We start from the raw sequence: 22,569 nt of genomic DNA, 5'->3' as shown, positions 1-22,569 counted from the left end.
CATGGCACTCGACAAAACCACCTTTTAAATTGCAAATCGTGTGTGTGTGTGTGTGTGTGTGTGTGTGTCCTCCCCTTGAGCTGCACTCCTTTTGTACCAGCAAGCTCATCTGAATTCAAGAACCTTGTTTGAAGTGGCCTCTAAGCTGCAAGCGTGTGTGTGTGTGTGTGTGTGTGTGTGTGTGTGTGTGTGTGAGTGAGTGTGTGACGGCAAACATCGTAATCAGCTCTGATTACCGAGTGGGAAGTGTGTTTCTAAGCACACACCTGCTCACACCTCGATTTATTTTCAATTCAGTTCAATGCAGGAAATGGATTTGAATCAAAATTGAAACATTAAAACTATAATTTGTCATTTGCAACCGAGGAATAAATACCTGAGAATGAATGCACGCACACACACACACACACACACACACACACACACACACAGACACATAGATACAGTGTGAGCTCAGAGTGTTTTTCACATATTTTATTGAAAAATGCATGACTTCGCTCATTTTTTTCCACCTGTATGACCATACCAAAAATGTATGTCACCAAACAATTTCTTTTCATTAAAATGTTAAAGGGGCATTAAGTAATCTATGACTTTTATCAGCCTGTTTTTGGCCAGGTCTCTCTTGGATATGAGATTCCTAATCACAATGAGATTTACCTGGTAAAATAAAGGTTAAATAAAAAACTAAAATAAAATTCTAAGTAAAAATCGTACTTATCGCACCTGTAAACACTGAATGAATGAAGGTTTTAAAATACTAAGTTATAAGTTGGCAATGCTCAATCAATGAATTCATAATACAATAAAACAACAATACAGGTCTCTCTTACTGATTTTAAATGCATGTCTAATACTTTGCAATAAAGATTTACGTTTCAATGTAGACTTAAAAAAAAAAAAGCTTTATTCCACCAAGAAAATAATAAAATTTGTGGAAATGCATTTGGGTTGAAGTATGTCTTACAGTAAATTACCTTAAGTGTTATAGCAGTATGATTTTAGCTTTATGTCAGACAATTCAATTGTTATACACTGTAATAATCTCAATGAATTATTTTGCTATAATGGTGGAAACACTGATAGAACTAGAACTATCCATAGTGTTGGCATGATGTCACATCAGTGTCCGTGGCCATAGACAAACTCGTTGAGGACAAAATTCATATTCCCTGGCAGTGTGTCTTTGTGTTGTCCTCAGTGTTTTGCTGCTGCATGAGGACATGACCATGGGGGAAATGTCCTTAATACATGACAAGTAGACTAATGCACAGCCTGACAACTTCACTGTACAATCAAATTGTGCATAAGATAACACTTAAAACATACAATGGTTCTGATTACAGCAGTACCAGGACAATTTATATATATATAAATTAAATACTTTAAAAGTCGAATGTGATTTTAATGATGCACATAGTAAAAATAGAGTTGTTTTACATAATGTTATAGTTTTTAACCCTTAAAAAATATTCTAGTATATTATTTATAATATTATAGTAGATTTTCTCAAATGATGAAATCTGGCTCATGGACACACTACAGGTGTAGAGCAGCTATAGAAAATTATTAAAAAACAACAAATAAACAAATTATATGGAAAATGCCTTTATTTAACACAATTCAATTGTGTAATTGTACACACTAACATTTGGAAGTATTGCTATAGCATTTAAAGCATTTTTTGACACATGGGACACAATTTGCCACAATGACAGCGCTTCGATTCGGCAGATTACTGTTGTAAAATTGCGATGATGAGTAGCATTTGCGGCCCCTCATATTTAAAAAAAAAAAAGAATGCAAGGGTTTTATTGGATTGGAAACAACCCTCGTCAAAATCAACAGTTACCCTCCAATATTATGACGACAACCTGCAATATTGGAGAGTAACTGCTGATTTGGAAGAGAAAAATGTCAGTATTCTGTCACTAGTAAAAAGAAACCATCGCATTCCCGGAGCAGCTGCTTTACTGGGAAGCATTTGGAATAAAGGAAAAGGAATTTTAAGACTGTGGAATGTTAACAGCAGCAGCAACGAACCTCTAACCTGCAGCCTGGATGTCATTTGACTGCAGCACCAAGGCAACATCACTTTAGAGTGTGAAAAAATAACCTGCCTATAATCTAGCACAGTTTTGGTCATAAAATGGCTAAGGTCAACAGGTATCAAGTACAGAATATTATGGCTTAAGTACATTAAATGCTCGTCTTAAGGCAACGACACATGGGAAACTGTGATCGGGGGAAACAAACAGCAGGATAAAGGCGAGACAGCGGTAAAGTCTCATAAGAAATAAATGCAAACCCCTGAAATATCAAGACCAGAAAAATCACATCCTTGAATATTTGCTTCTGAGAAATAGTAACAAAACCTGTCTAAACGAACATGTAATCAAGAATACAAAAAATGTTGGTCATACTTGTTGCCGATATCGGCGACACGCATTGCCTTTAAATGTTGCCCAGTCTTTCATTCATTCATTGACTTTACCCACTTTACAGATAGACACACTCGCATTCACACCTATGGGCAGTTTAGAGTGTCCAATTCACCTGACTTGCATGTCTTTGGACTGTGGGAGGAAACCCACGTCGAACAGGCGAAGACGGTCAGTGTGTGTGTGTGTGTGTGTGTGTGTGTGTGCATGCACGCGCGTCCTCTACACCCTCTTCATGCCTCTCCCCATCAGGCAGGCGAAGATGGTCATCACCATCTTGGGGTTGACCTCTACCAGATCCTCAGGCAGCGCGAAGACTTTGGCGCCGATCTTCCTCGCCATGGAAACGGCGTACCTGGTGGGGGGGCGGAGTCACAGTCAGGGTCACCATGGCAACAAATTAGACCTATGGCCCTCATAATGTGTTATGTATATATGTATTTATTTCTGTTTTTACTTGTCTATCTCTCTCTCTCTCTCTCTCTCTCTCTCTCTCTCTCTGTCTCTATCTATCTATCTATTAACTGATTAATTGATTGGGCGGGTTGGTATTTTACCTGAAATCCTCTATTCTCTCTAACAAGCAAAGCATATTCTAGGAATATTAAAAAAAACATATACAATAAAGTTAAAAAGTGCTAGTATTCAGCCCCTTATTACACCTGAATGAACTAAGCTAAATTGCAAAATTTGAAAAAAAAAAAAAATTATTATGCCATATATTATATCCTATATTATTCAGTCTTCATCTTTATCAAGGTAGACTATACTCAAAACATCTGAGGACATGTAGGATAGTTTTCAACTGTATTGGAATTTGTAGACACAGAAAATATCTGCAAAAATGTGTTTTAATGTTGAATCCACAGATGTTCAGAATTGCTTTTTAAGTCAAGTTCAGATCTATTCTACGTATTCTCAGATGTTTTTGAGTCTGATGCACCTCCGTACATCATTATTATACACACACACACTCAGCGAGACAGGTGATTACTTGGCATTGTCCAGCTTGTCCTCTTCTGACAGACTGCCTGTTTTAACCAGGTCAAAGTTCACGCTCTCTGGCTGCATGGCGTCAATCAGGTCCAGAACTGGAAGACTGGTGCCGATCTCCTTGTCCTGAACAGAGGGACACACAGATACACACACACATCACACATGCATCCACACTGCAATATATAAACCAGGTCCACCTAACTAACTGACCCACTTAGCATAATAATAGTATAATCCACAATATAATATCATTCTCTTCCTACAATAATACTGCATGCAGGATGTTTGAGTTGTAGTTCGGTAAAACAAACTGACCTTAAAGCTTTTGATGGATGAAGTCTTGCCAGCCTCAGCCAAAATCTTGTTGACCCAGTTAATGATCAGCTCGTCTCCTGCAGCCTCTCCATCTCCAAGGTCTTCCAGAACATTTAAAGTGTACCTGCACACAAATGCGAAGAATACATGTGAGAATATCGGCAGTTTTTGTCCTATTATGTTTTCAGATATGAAGATTAGGGTGCAGCCAGCGAGTTGCTTTACGGAAGAGGATAAACATGCTGGAAGTGATTTTTCCATCTTCCTTTCACTCCTTCCACCATCTGCCATTACCAGAAACTCTGAAAGCTTTATCTCTGTTTGCTCTGCAAACAGAGATAAAGGATCAAGGATAAAGCACCCTCTTCCTGTTTTGTGCCGTAAAGCAATCCAGCAGATTTCCCGCCAAATCCTACCTGGTGGCTGACAATGTAAAATGCAGTGTAGAGGCTGGTAGTGGCTGCCAATGTTCTCACTTGTTTACGCTAATTATACTAATGTCTCAAAATGAATGTGGCAATGATTTACTGATGTTAAAATGATACACATAGCACCTGTAAGTCATTATTACCTCCTCATCAGCTGCCAGACCAGCGCCAGGGTTAGAGTTGCATTTCCATCGTAGAGGTCCTGACCTCCGATTCCCACCAGGGAAAAACCAGCTGATGTCTTACCCAGCTCCACAGCATAGTTACAGTTTTCCATCTGTGACACACACACACACACACACACACACAAGCCCAGTTGTTGAGAATGAGAGAGCGATAGAGAAAGGTATATATGTACCTTTATATGTGTGTTTACATAGTTACCTTTTTTAAATGCCCTCCTATTGCCTTGTATGGAGGGCGGTTGACTCTGTTATTCCAGTCCACTGGCACCTTAATCCTGTCATAAAGCTGGAGAATCACCAGGGCATCCTGCAGGTCACTGCATACACACACACACACACACACACACACATAGGAAGAAACAAAAAAACATTATGTTATTGTAGCATACTATCACTCAACATAGTGTATGCTAAAGTGTTAGCATGGAGCCAATGATCTACCAGGGACACGTATGATTTTGGTGTCTATGTTCTCATTACTTAAAGGTTAACGGGACAATCTACCAAAAACTTGGTGTATTCCTTTAAGTAGGTTCTTCAACTTTTTCAGCTTGGGATCACGCTGTGATCCAGACTAATTAAAACATATCAGTACTGTTGCCATGACCATTGACATCACCCAATTCAAAAATTGAGTAAATTAGGTGTCCAGTAATTTGGGAAGAATCACAGAGCACGTGCATTTAAAGAATAAGCTGTTTACCAGCGTGGCAATATGCAGTAATAATGTTAAATATGAGGCTAACTACAGTAAATGTAACAGTAGAGTAAGTCAGCAGTGTGGAGTTGGGCAGTCAGTAAGTCAGTTTATTATTGAGTCAGTCAGTCAGTCAACATTTTAAATGAATTCAGTCATTCAGACAGGCAGACACTGACCCGTAGATATGGTAAACAAATGGATTGACCCCTAGAGAATTCATCCAGTTCCTGAACGTTCTCTCCTCTCTGGTCTCACCTAGAGAGAGAGAGAGAGAGAGAGAGAGAGGGGACAATTATTGGTCAATGGGAAATATCACCAGAAATTGATAAACTGAACCCCGTTTTTTTTTCTTTGGCAAAACTTTCCACAATATTTACAGTTATTTTGTGATGAAGTGTAACTACATTTCCCAGAATGCCTTTGTCAACTTCCAGAGAAGGGGCGTGAATTTGTTGCATTTAGCTGTGGGTTGTGGAGTAAAGTTAGCTTGATACTGGAAATTGGATATTAGTGTTTCTGTGGATATTCTCAAATATTGAAACCAGTGGCTGTAAATTCTTTCAATAATGATAATGTTTGTTTTTTTTACAAGTTATTTAAGGTGGAAAAATAAATATCCACCAATATCCAATACCAAGCTAACTTCAATCCAGTTTTTACTTGTAGGTGGAGAGAGCAATAATGATAGGAATAGCTGCCACTGCCAGTTCAATTCACTTTCAATTCAACCGATTCACTAAGTAAATTCAAACTGCAATTCAGGTTGTACGTGCACTGAACCCTACGCTGGCCTGTAGATGCAGACACAAGCATGAGAGTGTCGATGTGTGTGAGGGATTACTCATCCATGCTTACTTTCCAGAGTCCAGTCCTGGTCCTCTGGCTTGGTGAGAGCGGGGTGCTTGTTGAAGAGCGTGGCCACGAAGGCCAAGTTGAGTTTGGAGTTTCCTCTGACAACATCGGTCGCAGTCACAAACTGTCGGCAGCCGAGACGGTCGGCCTGCTCCAGCATATACTCTGCTCTCTTCGTGAGATCCTGGGCCTGGTAACACACACACACACAAACACACACACACACACATTTTAGGCGTTTGTATAAAAATGCTAATATTTGGCAACGGTATGCCACTTGACGCATTGTAGCTGGACATTTTTACTGAGAAGAAATATGTCAGTGTGAGTTTACAAAACTGATTACATCTGCATGCAACATTCTCTAACAGATTTTTATAAGATTTATTATTATTTTGTAAAGAAAATGCTAATGTTTTTGGTGAAGCTATGCTACTTGATGCAGTTTTGCAGTGTACAACTTCTGTCCATTGTGTGAAATAGACTGGGGCACACACACACACACACACACACACACACACACACACAGAGAGAGAGCCCTGTCCTCCTGTGATTCAAAGTCAGGTTGATATCATTATCCTAAAACAGCCCAACAGGAAGCAGGAAGCAGGTCAACGGGAAGTCAGCTTCCACTATACACACACACAATACCACTGTGTGTGTGTGTGTGTTTGTGTGTGTGTGTATAAACTGTTGCTGTTTGTGTGGAGCTGCTGAACTGCTCTGCCAGCTGAATGGAGAAACCATTAGAAGATTAATGCAGTGAAATAATCCAATAACCCCGCCCCCGTCTCTCTCTCTGTATTTCTATATCTCCCCCTCATATACTCAGATATAAATTTCACATTACTGCTGATATGTCAGACATCTTGATTCATAAACATTAAAGCTCCAATGCAACTTATTTCACATTAAAATAACAATAGAACATGTGATAACATTATCAGTCTGTTTCTGTCTGTGTCCCTGTGTGTTCAGGTCTTAATCCTCCCGTTTGCCTGCAATTGGCTTTTCAATGATGTTGGGCACATTTTGGGACATATACCATCTGCTGTGGGCCTGGCCAACAGTGAGCTGGGTTGTGGCTATCAAGGTGAGGCTAGCGGCTGCAACACAGGGAAGTCACAGCAAGTCATAGTAAGTCGTAGCTTTAAGTGTAGATGAATCAGCTTACATTTAGACCGTGCATATCAACGTCAATCCGTGGAACGTCCTCTTGGCTGCCATCGGGAGCAATCTGCTGGAGCAGGTTGAAATATGCCTCGGAGTTCTGCGCGCACACACACACACACACACACACACACACACATACAGATAGACACAGAGAGACACAGTGTTGTTAAGCTACACTATCAGCAAAATAGTTCCACATTTGCTTGCTGGCACCAGTTTTGTCGGTAGGGTTTTCTTACCTTAATATCCCCGGAAAAGTTTTTTATGCTCATTCCAACTTTCTTTAAATGGAAATTGACCCAGCGCAGGAGCAGCTCCTCAGGACTGAGTTTCATCAAATCTTCCACACTCTCCCCTTCCTCTAGCAACGCTGCTATAGCTGCAGACAGGGAGACAACCAAGACTCTGGTTTGGGGGGTGGAATGATTGGTAAATCAAGCTAAATTGAGAGCAAGAGTGCATGTATGACAGAGTGTGTGCATATGTAGATGGAAGTGTATAAATCTTTGTTCCTTCCAACAGAATTCTATATCAGCAAACAGTTCCAGCTTGATGATCATGTGTGTGTGTGTGTGTGTGTGTGTGTGTGTGCATACCTTCATTGCGGCTCAGCTCTATATCAGCGAAGAGTCCTATCCTGATGATCTGCCAGAGGAGTCCTAGCACCAGGTGAGGTTTGCCTTCCCTCAGATCCTGAGCTCCGATATTCACGACTTGGCAGCCGATGGCCGAGGCCGAATTCAGAGCCAAGTTCAGATTCTCCTGTCGGGATGAAGAGTTAGACACGCACAAGTCAGGAGAACACCGACCCACTGAATTCATTCCAAGTTTCACAACAAGGCGACTGATTACAGAGGCTGAATTCAAAGCCAAGTATAATGTAATTTACTGGCAACTAACCAGTGATGTGTAATTAAAAAGGTTGGTAAACTATGACCTCCAATTAGTGATCATCATAAATCAAACCACAAATATGAGCAATCAATTATATTTTCAGAAAAACATTCATTTATGCATTTTTCCTTGAACAAACTAACATCAACCTACACATAACTTAAATCAGTTTGATACTATTTACTATGATTGATACAATGAGTTTACGTCATAAAGGTTTATGTCAGAATAAAATGGTGTAAAAGTTAACCTGTGATATTACTGTAACAATTCTGCTTATTGATTAGAAGGTCAACTAACTAATTAACTGTCTGACTGACTGACTGTCTGACTGTCTGACTGTCTGTCTGACTGTCTGTCTGTCTGACTGACTGACTGACAGATTTTGATAGCAAGTCACTGAATCAGAAGTTTACATCAATGTCAGACACTAACTGGCAATCAACTGGCAAACTAAACAACCAACTCACTAAACATCGAATTAACTAGTTAAGTAACTAACCCACCTGTGTGGTGAAAGGAGTGAGTTTCTTTTTGTTGATGGTTCTCTCATCGATGGTGTCGGGAACGGAGAAGTTGATGATTTTACTGCAAAAACAGAAAACACTTCAGTACTCCGCACTGAAGTTAAATGGACTGAAAACTGGTTAGAGTTAAGGATCAAGGGTAAAGATAAAGTAAAGTAAAGTAGATCTAGTTAAAGTTATGGATGGATAATTACAGATCATTACAGTGTGTTGAAAAAGTGTCCATTGGCCCGTTAGGACTGTACTGGAGAACCTCGCACCCAGGTAAGCAAGACATAAGTAGCTCTATAGTGAACCAATTGATGAGATTTTGAATCAGAATCAGAATCGATTGGTATGATGGAAAAAAGATGGGAAAATAGGTTATACTTTAAGGCTTACCAAAGCAATATGCCATCTCCCACTGCAGTAAACAGAGCCTCAGTGTTGGGGTCGATGGGCAGAAAGTGTTGGCAGTCTGGATCCTTCTCCAGAGAAGAGTTGATCCAGTTGGCGAAGGCAAAGCGCTCCTGCTCTGAAATACAGTTAAGAGTGTTATGTCCCTTCACTTGATGGCCAGTAGTCTTTCCTTCATTTCAGCTAGTATCTGAATTACTTTATGCTCAAAGGACAATAAATGTCCAGGAATGTGTCTTGGTGGCATTGGTCCAGAGACATATTGACATCTAACAGTAGTGCAGTACACACTGATACACATGGTACAAGGGCAACAGGACCTCACCTGCAGTACAAGAGACCAAAGACATACGGTGGACTATACATATCACATGTCCTACAGTGCAACTAGCTAGTGGGTTAGTTAGCTACAAGGTTACTTCATAATGTGAGATGTTAGTTAGCTTTACTAACCAGACATTGAATGCGTAGTTCCTTCATTGGTGTTCTCACTGGTGCCTCCGATGGCTACGATGCCTTCCTTCTTGTTGAGAGCCGTCATGAAACTCTGGGCCACACAGCTGTCCTTCAATTGCTTGAACATCTGGGTATGCACACACGCGCACACACACACATACACACACACACACACACTTGACTGATATAGTTGACCAGTACATTCATTAGTCAGTCAATTAGTTAGTTGCCTATTTCTTATGGTCAGGTAGTTAAGTCGTTAGTCGGGTTGAGTTACTCAATAACTTCACTTGTTTGTTTGTTAGATTGTCAGTTAGTTACTTAGTCAGCTAGTTGGTTAGTGTATCAGACAGTAGATTTGTCATCAGCTGATTATAATTTTCAGTGTCATTCAGCCAGTTATTCAGACTGTCATTTAATCAGTCAGTCAAATAGTTAGTTAATTAGGTTGTGAATCAGTCAGTTTATTAATTAATTAGTTAGTTAGTTAGTGTTACCTACATTGAAGAACTCGTCAAAGGTGATCGTGCCGTTTTCGTCAAGGTCCACTTCTCGGATCATTTCTCTGATCTTGTATCCAGGCAAGGAAATGCCCACTTCAGAGAAGAGATTACCGATCTCTGAGCAGGTGATATGCCCATTTTTGTCCACATCTAGAGGGGGGGGGGGGGGGGGGGGTTAGTTATTTACACACTTTCAGTCACACACGCAGATTCACACAAACTCTAGGAACATGTGTCTGTCAGCTGCTGTATACCACTGATTAAACTGACTAAGGGGGCGATCACACCGAGAAGCGTCGCTAGAAACGCGTCGCCACCAAAACCATTGTTTTCCTATGGTACGGCGCGCCTGGGGCGCGCTCTTCTCTTGCGACGCGCGTCGCGTTTTTCTGGCGGTTTTTAGGCGCGCATAAAAGTTAAAATATTCTCAACTTTTCAGCGCAAGGCGCGGAGTCGCACCGGTCATCAATGTCACATTTGGGCCAGGCAGCCAATCAAATCAAGCAGAAGGCGGGCTTTCCTTCCTGTTTTGATGCGGTTTGATGTGGTGGGAACGGTGGGACACTGGCAAACACAGATGAAAAGCTGATATTAGCGGTCTTTAACCCGGTCGCACACGCAGCCCTGCTCCACAGACGCACCAAGCTGTTTTGCCCGACGCAGTCTGCCAAGGCGTTTTTGACGCGGCTGCGCCTGTAGCGACGCTTCTCGGTGTGATCGCCCCCTAAATCAGCAAGTCTTTGCCTCCTGTATTCTTCAAAAGCATCTGTAATCTAGACATCAACACGCAAACACACACACACACACACACACACACACTTTTACTCACCAAATTTATCGAAGCCCTCCCTGACCTCCAACTCCTCTTCACTCATCTGTCCTGACATACTGACACCTAGAAGACAGTATGACAGAGGTAATACAGTTTTAGTGATGAGAGACAAGATAGTTTTGTCATCCAGTAGGTTTTCTATGGATTGCAGGAATTATTGCAATGAACACATTTACACATTAATTGTGATACCTTGGTAAAATTACAATAAACAAATAAAATCATGGCTGAGATGATTGATAGCCTCTATCTCATAACAGTGGTATTGTTAATGCTAGTGTTTCTCAAAATTAAAGTTTTTTCTTTGTCTTTACCGAAGAGGTTAAACATGTTGGAAGTGATTTTTCCACCGGCCTTTCACTTGTTCCACCATTGCAAGAAACTGAAAGCTTCAGCTGGGCTTGCGCTGGAAGAACAGCTTTTCCTTTTCCTGTTTTGTTCTGTAAAGCAATCTCCCTTTGTGCCGTAAAGCAACAGAGCAGATTTCCCACCAAATCTGACCAATGTAAAATGCAGTGTATGGGCCGGTAGAGGCTGACAATCTTCCCAGTGATGGTCTTGTTTGTTTACAGTAATACTAATGTATACTAATGTCTCAAACTTAATGTGGCAATTGATGTTAAAATACTACATTTAGCAACTTTAAGTGGATTCTAGAACCTTTTTAAAATGGGTTATACAGTAAACACATTGTAGAACCTTTGAACCCTGAATTAAATGCATTCTAGAACCTTTGTATCATGGGTTAAATGGATTCTAGAACCTTTATAGCATGGGTTAAACGGATTGAACCCTGAATTAAATGCATTCGAGGACCTTTGTTACCTCCGTTAAACGCATTGTAGAACCTTTGAACCCTACATTAACTGCATTCTAGGACCTTTGTTACCTCCGTTAAATGCATTCTAGAACCTTTGAACCCTAAATTAAATGCATTCTAGAACCTTTGAACCCTAAATTAAATGCATTCTAGAACCTTTGAACCCAACATTAACTACATTCTAGGACCTTTGTTGCCTGGGTTAAATGCATGCAAGAACCTTTGAACCCTGAATTAAATGCATTCTAGTACCTTTGTTACCTCTGTTAAATGCATTCTAGAACCTTTGAACCCAACATTAACTGCATTCTAGGACCTTTGTTGCCTGGGTTAAATGCATGCTAGAACCTTTGAACCCTGAATTAAATGCATTCTAGGACCTTTGTTACCTGGGTTAAATGCATTCTAGTACCTTTGTTACCTCTGTTAAATGCATTCTAGAACCTTTGAACCCAACATTAACTGCATTCTAGGACCTTTGTTACCTCCGTTAAACGCATTCTAGAACCTTTGAACCCAACATTAACTGCATTCTAGGACCTTTGTTACCTGGGTTAAATGTATTCTAAAACCTTGGAAGCCCGTGGGTATTAAACAGCTCAGTGTATCAAAGACACACAGACTTGTTATATGGCGGCCCAGGGCTCTAAGCCTGTTATGGGCCTATGAGCCTATGAGATATGATAGCTTGGCATGTTCCACATTCCCCAGTTCACTATTAAATGGTTCAGTCAGCCTGGAGCTTTACAGCAGCTCTCAGACAGCACAGCCCTGTTAGCTCTGCCTAGAGGGTACAGTAGCTTGATATATTACACAAAGAGCCATTCAGCATTATAGTTATATTAGCCTAGAGAGGCTTATAACATAGATTTATATGGACTGCCTTATTATATCACTGTTCTGTAATGGAAGGCATAGAAGGATCTTATTACAGCTTATGTAGATACTAGCCATGTTATATTACAGCTATTACAATAGATATAGTGCTGTCTCAATTGTAAAGTGAGATAAGATACAGAGCTTTGATATGTAGATAAGCCTGCTGTATTTGCATTCTAAACCTGCATGTTTACTTACACTTTACATCTACAGTAGCTGACAGGCTGAGAGCCCAGGGCTGATATAACAAACCCTGTTCAACAGGCTTATTAGATACGGTAGTTGGATGTATCACACACACAGACAGCTAATATTATGGAAAATATTAGCCTTAGCATACAGAGCCATGGTTTCTAAAGTCTTGACTTGAGATCTTGTGTTTGTGTAAATGACTTAGATTGAAAGTGATGAGATTTGTTCCAGCAGACGACTGAATTTAAATTCAGTTTTCTGAATTTGTATTGAATGATTGAATTTATTGAAGTTGAAACTGATTCTAGAAATCAAACTCATGATGCTCTTACCAAGTTTTTATCCTATTAAAACCATATTGCATTGAAAAGTCCTAGATATTTAGTTTTCTTTAAAGTCGAGATGAAACGGCATTTCGAGAGTATCTAACTTCCGTATCGTGACGTATTTCCGAGTGAAACAGGAAAGACAGGCGGGACATAACGTTGGGAGGAATTTGATTTGAACGTTGAAAAGTGGGTGTGTCATAACACCCGAAGACACACCGAAGTACCATGCTGCTGCTAGCTAGCTAACTAATGAATCTTAGCCTCTTAGCTCTGTGCGCTAAAAGTTGAAGATTGATTGATGGGTGGATGTCATGATATTATTGGTTGAAATTAGTTACGGGCATGCTTACGTAAGCACACGGCATATTTTGTTTTACAGGAAGAAAACATGATTGAATTTTGATATAAGAATACAATTAAATTGATTTTTGGTATTTTTTTTGGCATATATTGTTAAATAGGTGCACAGTATGACCGGGGATGTGATCTAAAAGGGTTAAAAAGGCATTTTTCATTTCATCTCGTCTTTAAGATATTAAATTGACACTGGACTCTTGACTTGACTTGCTGTTCTACATTTAGACTTGAGACTTGACACTAATGACATGGACTTGACTTGGACTTGACTTGTAATCTACATTCTTGAGACGTGTGCCTCAAGACTTGAGACTGACTTGGGACTTGAGCAAAGTTGACTTGGTCACACCTCTGTCAATTATAAAGCCGGTCAATATTATGGAATATATGAACCTTGAAATACAGACCCAGTAACATTAGATAGTGAGATTAGCCTCTATAGGCTATCTTAGCCTGAGGTAGAGCTTTCTGCTGCAGAGAGCAGAGAGCTATTAGCTGGGACAGGAAGATGTGACAGCTTGATGTATTATATGCACAGAGAATCAGTATTATAGAAATAGCAGCCTAGGAAAACAATATTACATGGATAGATAAATCAAGAGTATATTGGCATCTAAACAGAAAGACAAGTGAAGATGTGATTTCAACTCTTAGGCTACGTTCAGACTGCAGGCAGAAGTGGCCCAAATCCGATTTTTTTGCTCATATGTGACTCAGATCTGTTTTTTTTTATAACAGTGTGAACAGCACAAATCACATGGAATCTGATCTTTTCAATTCTGATTTGGGCCACTTTCATATGTGGTCCTAAATCAGATACAGGTCTGATTTTTTGCAATGCGACCTCAGTCTGAACAGTCATATCGGAATTCATGCGACTTTTACGTCACTCTAGATCGACATTCGTCACAATTCTGCGCTGGCGGGAGTCACTCGGTGAATACAAACATGGAAGACAGCTGCGATGGAGGTAGTCAGTGGAGGGACAGTGAGGTGTTTAGACCTCATAAGTATTTATGGTGAAATTTTGGATGAAATCTGTTTCAGTGAAGCCATTCACGTCACGATCCCACCACTCCTGGCTCCGACTCCGCATCCACACACACCTCCATACAGAAGTAGCAGCCATTGCTCCACAAAAAGCCATAATTAAAAATTTGGCTCTCTTTCTCCTCATCCTCGTCCTCACTGTCATCTGCTCACGAATTCGCTGGCTTCCACTGCACATCAACTTATAAATGAAACCGTAAACGCTGACTTCAGTGGCCTCCATGTTTACTTCCGTACGACAGCGTGCTGCGTGTGACGTCTTTGTTATTGTTCTTTTGCGCATGCGGGTCAGTTCAGGACCGTGACCAGTTCACACTGGAATCTGATATTGGCCACATTTAAAAAATAATGTGAACAGCCAAACAAAAAAATTGATCTGAGCAATAAATCCGAATTGGGCACTAAGACTTGCAGTGTGAATGTAGCCTTTGTGTCCCGGATCTGATCTTCTCACAGCTGTTGGAACAGAGAGAAACCCAACAGAACCTGATTTGTCCCTGTTTAGACGGCCAGTTAAATGCCTCATGTTTTGTGTTGTGGAATCCAGCCACAGTCTTCTCTCCGTGTCCTTGAAGAGAGATTTGCAGACAAAACAAATTTTGGATAGTAAACCTTCTCAAATCATCGCTCTTGAATGTCCATTTCAATTCAAATCGCCTCTTTGTCCGAATCAACATTCAGCCCATTTCAATCAGGACTCCTGTTTGAATCTCTTGAATAACCTCTCACCAGCAATGTGACCGTGCTACAGCACAGCAAATAAAAACGCACTGCATCACAGCAGGAATGCAAATGTAATGGTCAGACAGACAGATAGACAAGACACACACACACACACACACACACACAGGCAGACAGACAAGACAGCAGACAGGCGGGCAGACAGCAATCAAAGAGCCACTGATGTTCCCAAAAACACTTGATCGTTTGTTTCTAAATTTTCATCTGACTCGTGAAGAAGATGGCAACGGTCAGATGACACATTGCCTAACTCCAGTTCTCTATTGCCATGGAGTCTTGAATAGAGAGAAATGGAGATGCCAGCAAGCCTCTCAATCAAAAACCTCTCAAGAGAAACAAGTTTGTCCAAAAATCATTTGAACTGCACCACCAGATGTCACTACCTCAGAAGAATACATTTTAAAGACTGGAAGGTTTGTCCTTGCTCTGCTTTATGGATTTCTGTTAAAATGTAGCATCTGTGTCAAGGGTACATCGATTAGAGGTCAACAGTGTCACAGCAATATTAACCATAAAATGTTTTACTGAATGTCATTTGATAATTATTAATGTAAAGTTAAGAAAATGTCCTCCATTATATATATAAATATGTTTGACTTACACTACTCCATACAAATGTTCTGTGTGTCTACATTGTCTCAACTATTTGCACAAGGATCATCGTTAATCTGCCATACAGCAGACTGACACTGAATGAATTCATCACTGTGAATTACATTGTATCACTGACACCTGACACTGATTCAGCATCTTTCTTGCTGATTGATCTAACATTGGCCTAACATTGTTACATCATTCAATCAGATCTAACATTGAATCAGTGACACTTTGCTGTCTGATGCTATCCTCCAGATTTAGATTCTGGGCAGCCTCCAATCAAACCACTGGTAATCCATTAGTTAGATAGTTGGATAGACTCTGATAGACCCTCACACACACCTCTGTGTCCAGAATGACGATGCATTCCATTCCTGACAGAGGGCTGGTGCTGCACTGTCTGCCAATCACACTCCAGCATTATTCATTCCTCAAATTCATTCAGGAAAACAGCCTCCTAACTAGGACATTTATGTGAAAACCATTCATGCATTATACACTATAATCTCTAATTAGGCTGTAAGCACACAGGAAAAGGAAATCCTGCTGATAATTAAAATGGGAGAGGGTGATTGCCTTGACAGGTCGCATATGGAGATATTCTTAGTCCTACATGTATTTCCATACACAAATCCCTTTTTTCCCCCCCTTTTTGTGGTTGAATACATTGATAAATAGCATATAAGATATTGTGTGGTTTCTCCCTCTTTAAACAGCTACTGCAGAAGAAAAAAAATACATTTCACATATAGCTAATACACAATATTTTTAGATACAAAATGGGCAAAAATGTATTTGTACGTGTGCAGATGACATTCATTGGAAATTTTGTCTTGAATGGGAAGAAAATGTAACACATTTTGAATGAATGTCATTTACATGTACAAAACATTTTTGGCCACTGTTCGTATTATTTTTGTAACACCTCTCTAAACATATGCTGAGGTGTATGCGAGATGCATTTTTTAACATGAGAAATGTGCCGCGGTGAGTTATAAATGCTGTTTTTTGTTCGTTGGTAGCCTAAATGTAACCCTAGACTTCCCGTTGTGTGTCATGAGAAAACGCCCCGAACGCGTTGTCCTCTTACCTGAAGTCCGCTGGTGCAAATCCGTAAATCACCGGGGCAAACGATTCCCTGTGTCGGCCTCTCCCCGCTGCTCTGTCCCCTTTTCTTCAGTTGACACCGCCCGGTAAGGAGGGCTGCTCCGCCCCTCCGCGCCACTCCTTCCCGAACCAACCCTCCTCCGCCTTCCTCCCGTCGGCACAGTAAAGGACCGTCTCTTTCCTTCCCTCAGCCCTCCTCCTCCACCTCTCCATTTCTCACTCCCTCTTTCATGTCTCTCTTGGAGTCATTAAATCGAAATACATAAACATTTTAAGGCAAGAGACTGGCGTTATTGCCGTCAAGGATTCGGTCTGGCAACTGGAACAAAGTCAGTCTAGGTAACATTGTTTCCACGTAAGTGTCAAGAAAATTTGATATAAACTTTTCAAATGTGTCAACAAATAAAATGTGAATTGGGTGAGTTTCCATCACATAGGTGGAAGCAAATAGGTAAAAAAAAAAAAATAATAATACATCCATCAGAAAAATGGAAAGAGTTTGAAGAATTGCTCATGTAGCCTATTTGGCAAACTAGCTGTTATGCTAATGTTGGCCGTTGGCCATACAGTCATAATATAGATAATATACGGGGTAATACATAACAGTGACTTTAGGGTTAGGGTTGGCATTGAAAAAGAAAAAGTTGGCATTGTATTTGGAATTGAAAAAAAAACTGGCATTGAAAAACAGGACATTAGCATTGAGAACCAAAATTGAACTGAAAAAAACAACCCCCCAAAAAAACATTGGCATCGGAAAACAAAATAAACTGAATGTAACACGTGCTAATTTTTTGACCATACACTTTTTTGATGCTTCAAAGTTGTTATTTCCAATGACAGTTTCCTTGGCGCTCTTTTGACGTTGAGGGGAGGGGGGGGGGGGGGGAGCGTGATTTGCATCTAATCTGCATATTTTGGGAACAATGCTGGCTAGAAACTGATAAGAAGAAGAATAATGCTGGTGTTCGTGTTTGGGGAGGTTGACCGGAAAACAAGCCCGGGCGGCGGTGACTTTAACGACAAGCTCCGCTCTCAGCTGCACCGGAGCACCCATATTAACTAGCCTACTAGTGTTAATATGGATGTTCTTCAGGACTGTTAATACATAATTTCTTTCATTTTAAACCTGCCCCCACAGATCAGGCGATCCTTTCATGCTAATTCAGCCAAGTGGTGCTCATTACATTAAAATAGACAGAAAAATTGCATAGGGATGTTGGGCAATTGACTAAATAGACTCTCCTGTGATTGTCTAACATCCCGCCACGCATTATATTATCCTGTGAGGCCAGCCACACCCATCTGCCACCTTAAGAGGCTAAACCATGAACAGTATGCTATTTGACTCACATCTGGAGATAAGCCTGAGGAAGTCCAGCCCAAACCCAGCCTGAGCCTGCAACTTATTGACATACTGTGTAGCCATGCATGGAAGTGTGGTGTCTAATGTCTAAATATGACCATTTTAGATACTAAATAGCAATGTATTACCAAACTATTTTAGTCATAAGCCCAACTTTACAGAAGCAAGATGGACATCAACCTAGGTATCACCAACAACCAATATACTAGGTATCACCAACAGTCAGGGTTAGGAAGATTACTTCCAAATTGTAATGTGAAGCAGATTACTGATTATACACTCTGTAAACACGCTTTATCAGCGAGTGAAACTTTGTGTTTTAACTGTCGGAGCTCCACTGCTGCTACCAGTCTCTACACGCAAGAATTCCTCTCTCCCTCCCTCCCTCCCTCCCCCTCTCTCTTCCTCTCTCTCTCATTCCTCCTCTCCTCATACCTCTCCTTTCCCTCCCTCTTCTCTTCTCTCCCTACCTCTCCTCTCTTTTCACTTCCCCCTTTACCACTCCCACCCTTCCCTCTTCCTCTCATGCCTCCCTCTCTCTCTGTCCAGGAGGGTGATGTGCTGAATCTTGTCAGAGAGTAAATTCCTCCTTTATGGCAGAAAACCAGGAAGATCTTTCCAGAAGGTGCTCGCTGGCTTTTCTGTATGTTGCCTATTTGCTGGAAAACCGGTTACCTCCTCTCTCTAGTTTGACCACTTTGTCTTTTCTTACTGTACTTGATAGCTGACATTGTCTCTCAGGTGTAGGGAATGTGTAGAGACCCTGGGACCAAGACACTGAACTCTGACCTCCATGTTGGTGATCATCATGAAGCAACCCACCTCCAATATAAACAGAAAGAGCATTAATGCCTGCCTTTTCCCGCCTTAAAAATAAAAATAAAGATTTATCTCAGTCTAAAAAGGTGGTAAACTCCATTCTGCAAATATTATGGTGGGTAAACTGAGTTTAGGTGGGTTTACCCTCCACTACATCCCTGGTTATCTATCTATAAAGAGTTGTATTGAGGTCAAAGAGAGACCACTAATGTTCAATCGTTTCATTTCATCAGGCAGCAGATACCAGTAAAGCCAGTTCTGGCTTATACAACCTGGCGGAGAAATTGAGCTCCAGGAAGGAAAAAAGTAAATGACTCATGGCTTAAAAAGTTGAATTCCCCTCAATTTCAGTGACACATCTTTTAGCTACTTTTCTCTAACTCATAGTTTTTCTCAATTCTCTCTCAATTCATAGTAGCATAGCTTAAAGTTGCTACATGTAGCATTTTTAAAAATCAATATATAATTTTAAAATTAATTGTGATACCATGGTTTAATTACCGTAAACAAATGAGATCATGGTTAAGCCAATTGGTAGTCTCTATCTCACACCAGTGGTATTGTTGCTGCTAGTGTTGAGACCACATTTCCCATAAACCCCTTTGCTTCCTGTAAAATGCAGTGTAGAGGCCGGTAGAGGCTGCCAATCTTCTACGCAATGGTCTCGTTTGTTGAAGATAATCATACCAATGCCTCAAAATGAATATGGTAATGATTTATTGATGTTAACATGCTACACATAGCACCTTTAAAATAACCCATACACTACAACAGATGATTTGAGTTCCCGTGTGAATGCAGTGACAGAAAGGCCTTGGGTTTCGTGGACTGGGGTTGCGAGCCCACAACTGGCTCATGTGATATCACTGATATCATGTCAACAAGCCAAACACACTGTCGGCCAATTCACTATTGTTGGCTGTTTTTCCTGCCCCGAAGTTATGTGTGTTTGTATTTGTGTGTGTGTGTGTGTGTGGAGAGAGAGAGAGAGAGAGAGGAGCAGACATTGATAGTGTGATGCAGACAGAAAGAACGATGAAGACACAAAGAGAGAGAGACAGGCAGACAGACAGATGGAGAGAGAGAGAGAGAAAGACAGACTGACTGTCCATTGTGCAGTTTTGGCAGGATGAGGTAAATGCTTTAAACACATGTCCTGTGACTCATAAACCTCACACACACACACACACACACACACACAGCTGACAGTGTTTGCAGACTGTCACTGCCACCCAGCTTACGTTATGTTTCTGGTAGGATGGTTGGATGTATCTTTTTTTTCTGAGCTGCCGTCTCAAAACTTTTCGCTAATGTTCTTTTCCTCCTCTTTCATCCCCTCCTCTCTTTCCTCCTTCCCTTTCCCCCCACCACTACCTCCTTGTTCCTCCTTTCCTCTCAACCTCCGCTCTCTCCCCGCTTCCTCTCCTCACCTCCTGTCAGGAAGCAACTTACTGGGGAAGAAAACCCTGCAACTCTTCCCTTTATCTCACCAGTTTTAGTCCCAAACCAGAAATACTAGAAAAGGAGAACAGGAGAGATGTGAGAAGTTTTATCACATCTTGCATTTATGAACAGGTTTGACCTCTGACCTCCGATGCAATACCCTGCATTCATGCTTCAAAAAGGAGTGGGAGAAAACAACTCCTGATTGTTTTGTGGGTTTTTCACAAACTGTTTTGTAACGTGTTTGCCTTCCTCCAGGCGAACGCAACTCCCATTGTTTTTCGGGTAACTTTACACCTCTCACCTCCCATTCTTCACTTCTCTTTGAGCCGGTCCATTCAGGGCCTGTTCTCCTCCTGAGCTACACCCACTTCTCAAAGAATGGACGAATGTGGGATTGCCCGAGTCACACATCTTGTCGGCTACTTGCAAATTTCATCCCGGAAAGCAATAGCTGACGAAAGACAACTGTGGTAAATTTCCTTTCAATGATTCAGATGGGAAGCAAAAATCTGCCTTTAGGCTGCTGTTTGTCTGACAAGTTTCCAACCTGATGTGTGTGTGTGTGTGAGAGCGAGCAAGAGAGTATATACATGTATGAGGGGGTGAGAGAGAAAGCGTAAGGTGTGTGTGTGTGTGTGTGTGTGGCCTTAGGCAGGTTAAAGGGCAAAGTAATAGAGTGGCAGTCTGTAATGTGTGTGATCGGTGTGTATCAGCGAGTGTGTGAGCATGTTTGTGTGTGTGTGTGTGTGTAGCTTCAAGCAGTTCCTCTGAAGAACAATACACTCTGTCCGCAGACCACACCCATCTTAACCCTCTCTGCCCCCCCTCCCCTCCTCCCTTTAGCCCACTTGTCCATATTTGGTCGTGCTGCCAGCTCGACTGCTGATTGGTCGGGGGGGAAAAACATTCTGATTCTCTGCGGTTCTGAAATACACACCTGTACAGGCTTGCACACACAGACACGCACACACATTCACCTGTACATGCATGCCACACACCAAGGTTTCCTTTTTTTTTTTCCTAATTAATTTTGACTTAATCAAAAATACAATCATGTAATTTAGCCCATAATTCTGCCTCAACTCGAACAAGCACTGTTTCAACTTGTGCTGGAGTGATGCAGAACTGAAGTTTAAATTATCCACAAACCAAAAAAATCTCACACACACACCTCAGACAGCTGTCCAGACATGCAGTCCATAAAATGGTTGAAGTCTGCAGACTTATGCACACACGCACACACACACCACTATCTGTTATCCTGTTTCATCAGAGCCAGTTGGAAGTCTCTGAGTACAGGCTGGGAAATGAAATGGCAGTCCAGAGCAGCAGTGCAGTCTGACGCTCCATGACACACAGCTGGCATTTTGAGGAAGTTTCTTATCAGCAGTTTGAGGAAGTTGGTCAGTTATCACCAACATAAACTCTCCTTTCAGAGCCGAGTATTTTATGTTGATGGATTTTGTGGCTCCCTGAAGGCAACATGTTACCATGTTTAATGTGTACTAATATGTCCCAGGGTTTTCAGACAACATCAAATACATGTAGGGTTCCCACTGTGGTCCGGATGTTAAATTCCATGACTTTTCCATGGCAAAGTCAGAGTGCTTTCATGGCCTAAAAATGCTTTCCCACAGAATTTATCAAATTCTCAAACATGGAGGAATAGGTGCGTCTAGTTGATCTTTCCACCAATTTTTATGTATTTTGGACAATTTAAATTACATGATATACTATATCAGCAGTATAGCTTAGTTACAGGGTCATCTTACACTTGCATGACAATGTAAGCCATCAATTACAGTTATTTCTGCAGGACATCTAAGTAATGGACACACCTTGGAATCTTTAAATTACGCCCATTCCAAACACACTAATCAGGCTAGACTTACGTGTTCAACCACTTCACCAAAATCCCTCAATACAGGTTCAGAATTTATTGCCAACTAATCAATCTAGACCCCGACTTCCAGGTCTTTGAAATATCATATATCATCATGAAACTGGACAAGGTAGTTACAATGCAGCTCCCAAAGAAACTGTCAAATTGATGCATTCATTCCACCTTGCCTAAATAAACTTAATAAATGGTTAATGAATAAATAATGTTGAAAACATACACACACTTTCAGCCCAGTTCAGTCACAGACACCATGAAATACCAGGAG

The 22,569-nt window shown here is 41.0% G+C and overlaps 1 protein-coding gene across 1 annotated transcript; it reads right to left on the bottom strand.

Annotated features, from left to right (window-relative positions):
* Window positions 1-1,592: 1,592 nt before the first annotated feature.
* Window positions 1,593-16,871, bottom strand: LOC139923429 (plastin-3-like). Its single transcript, XM_071914221.2, has 16 exons — window positions 16,754-16,871; window positions 10,696-10,761; window positions 9,865-10,016; window positions 9,361-9,490; window positions 8,893-9,025; window positions 8,491-8,572; window positions 7,687-7,852; window positions 7,330-7,469; window positions 7,092-7,187; window positions 5,921-6,107; window positions 5,242-5,320; window positions 4,565-4,682; window positions 4,324-4,457; window positions 3,753-3,876; window positions 3,436-3,560; window positions 1,593-2,796 (listed from the first exon to the last, which is right to left on the bottom strand). The coding sequence occupies exons 2-16, from the start codon at window positions 10,751-10,753 to the stop codon at window positions 2,664-2,666; spliced, it is 1,857 nt and encodes a 618-aa protein (XP_071770322.1). The 5' UTR covers window positions 10,754-10,761; window positions 16,754-16,871; the 3' UTR covers window positions 1,593-2,663.
* Window positions 16,872-22,569: the final 5,698 nt, after the last annotated feature.

Source organism: Centroberyx gerrardi, chromosome 16, assembly GCF_048128805.1.
Source record: "Centroberyx gerrardi isolate f3 chromosome 16, fCenGer3.hap1.cur.20231027, whole genome shotgun sequence".
Taxonomy (NCBI): domain Eukaryota; kingdom Metazoa; phylum Chordata; class Actinopteri; order Beryciformes; family Berycidae; genus Centroberyx; species Centroberyx gerrardi.
Note: the sequence above shows the minus strand (reverse complement) of the source record. Positions and strands in the feature narration are given on the sequence as shown.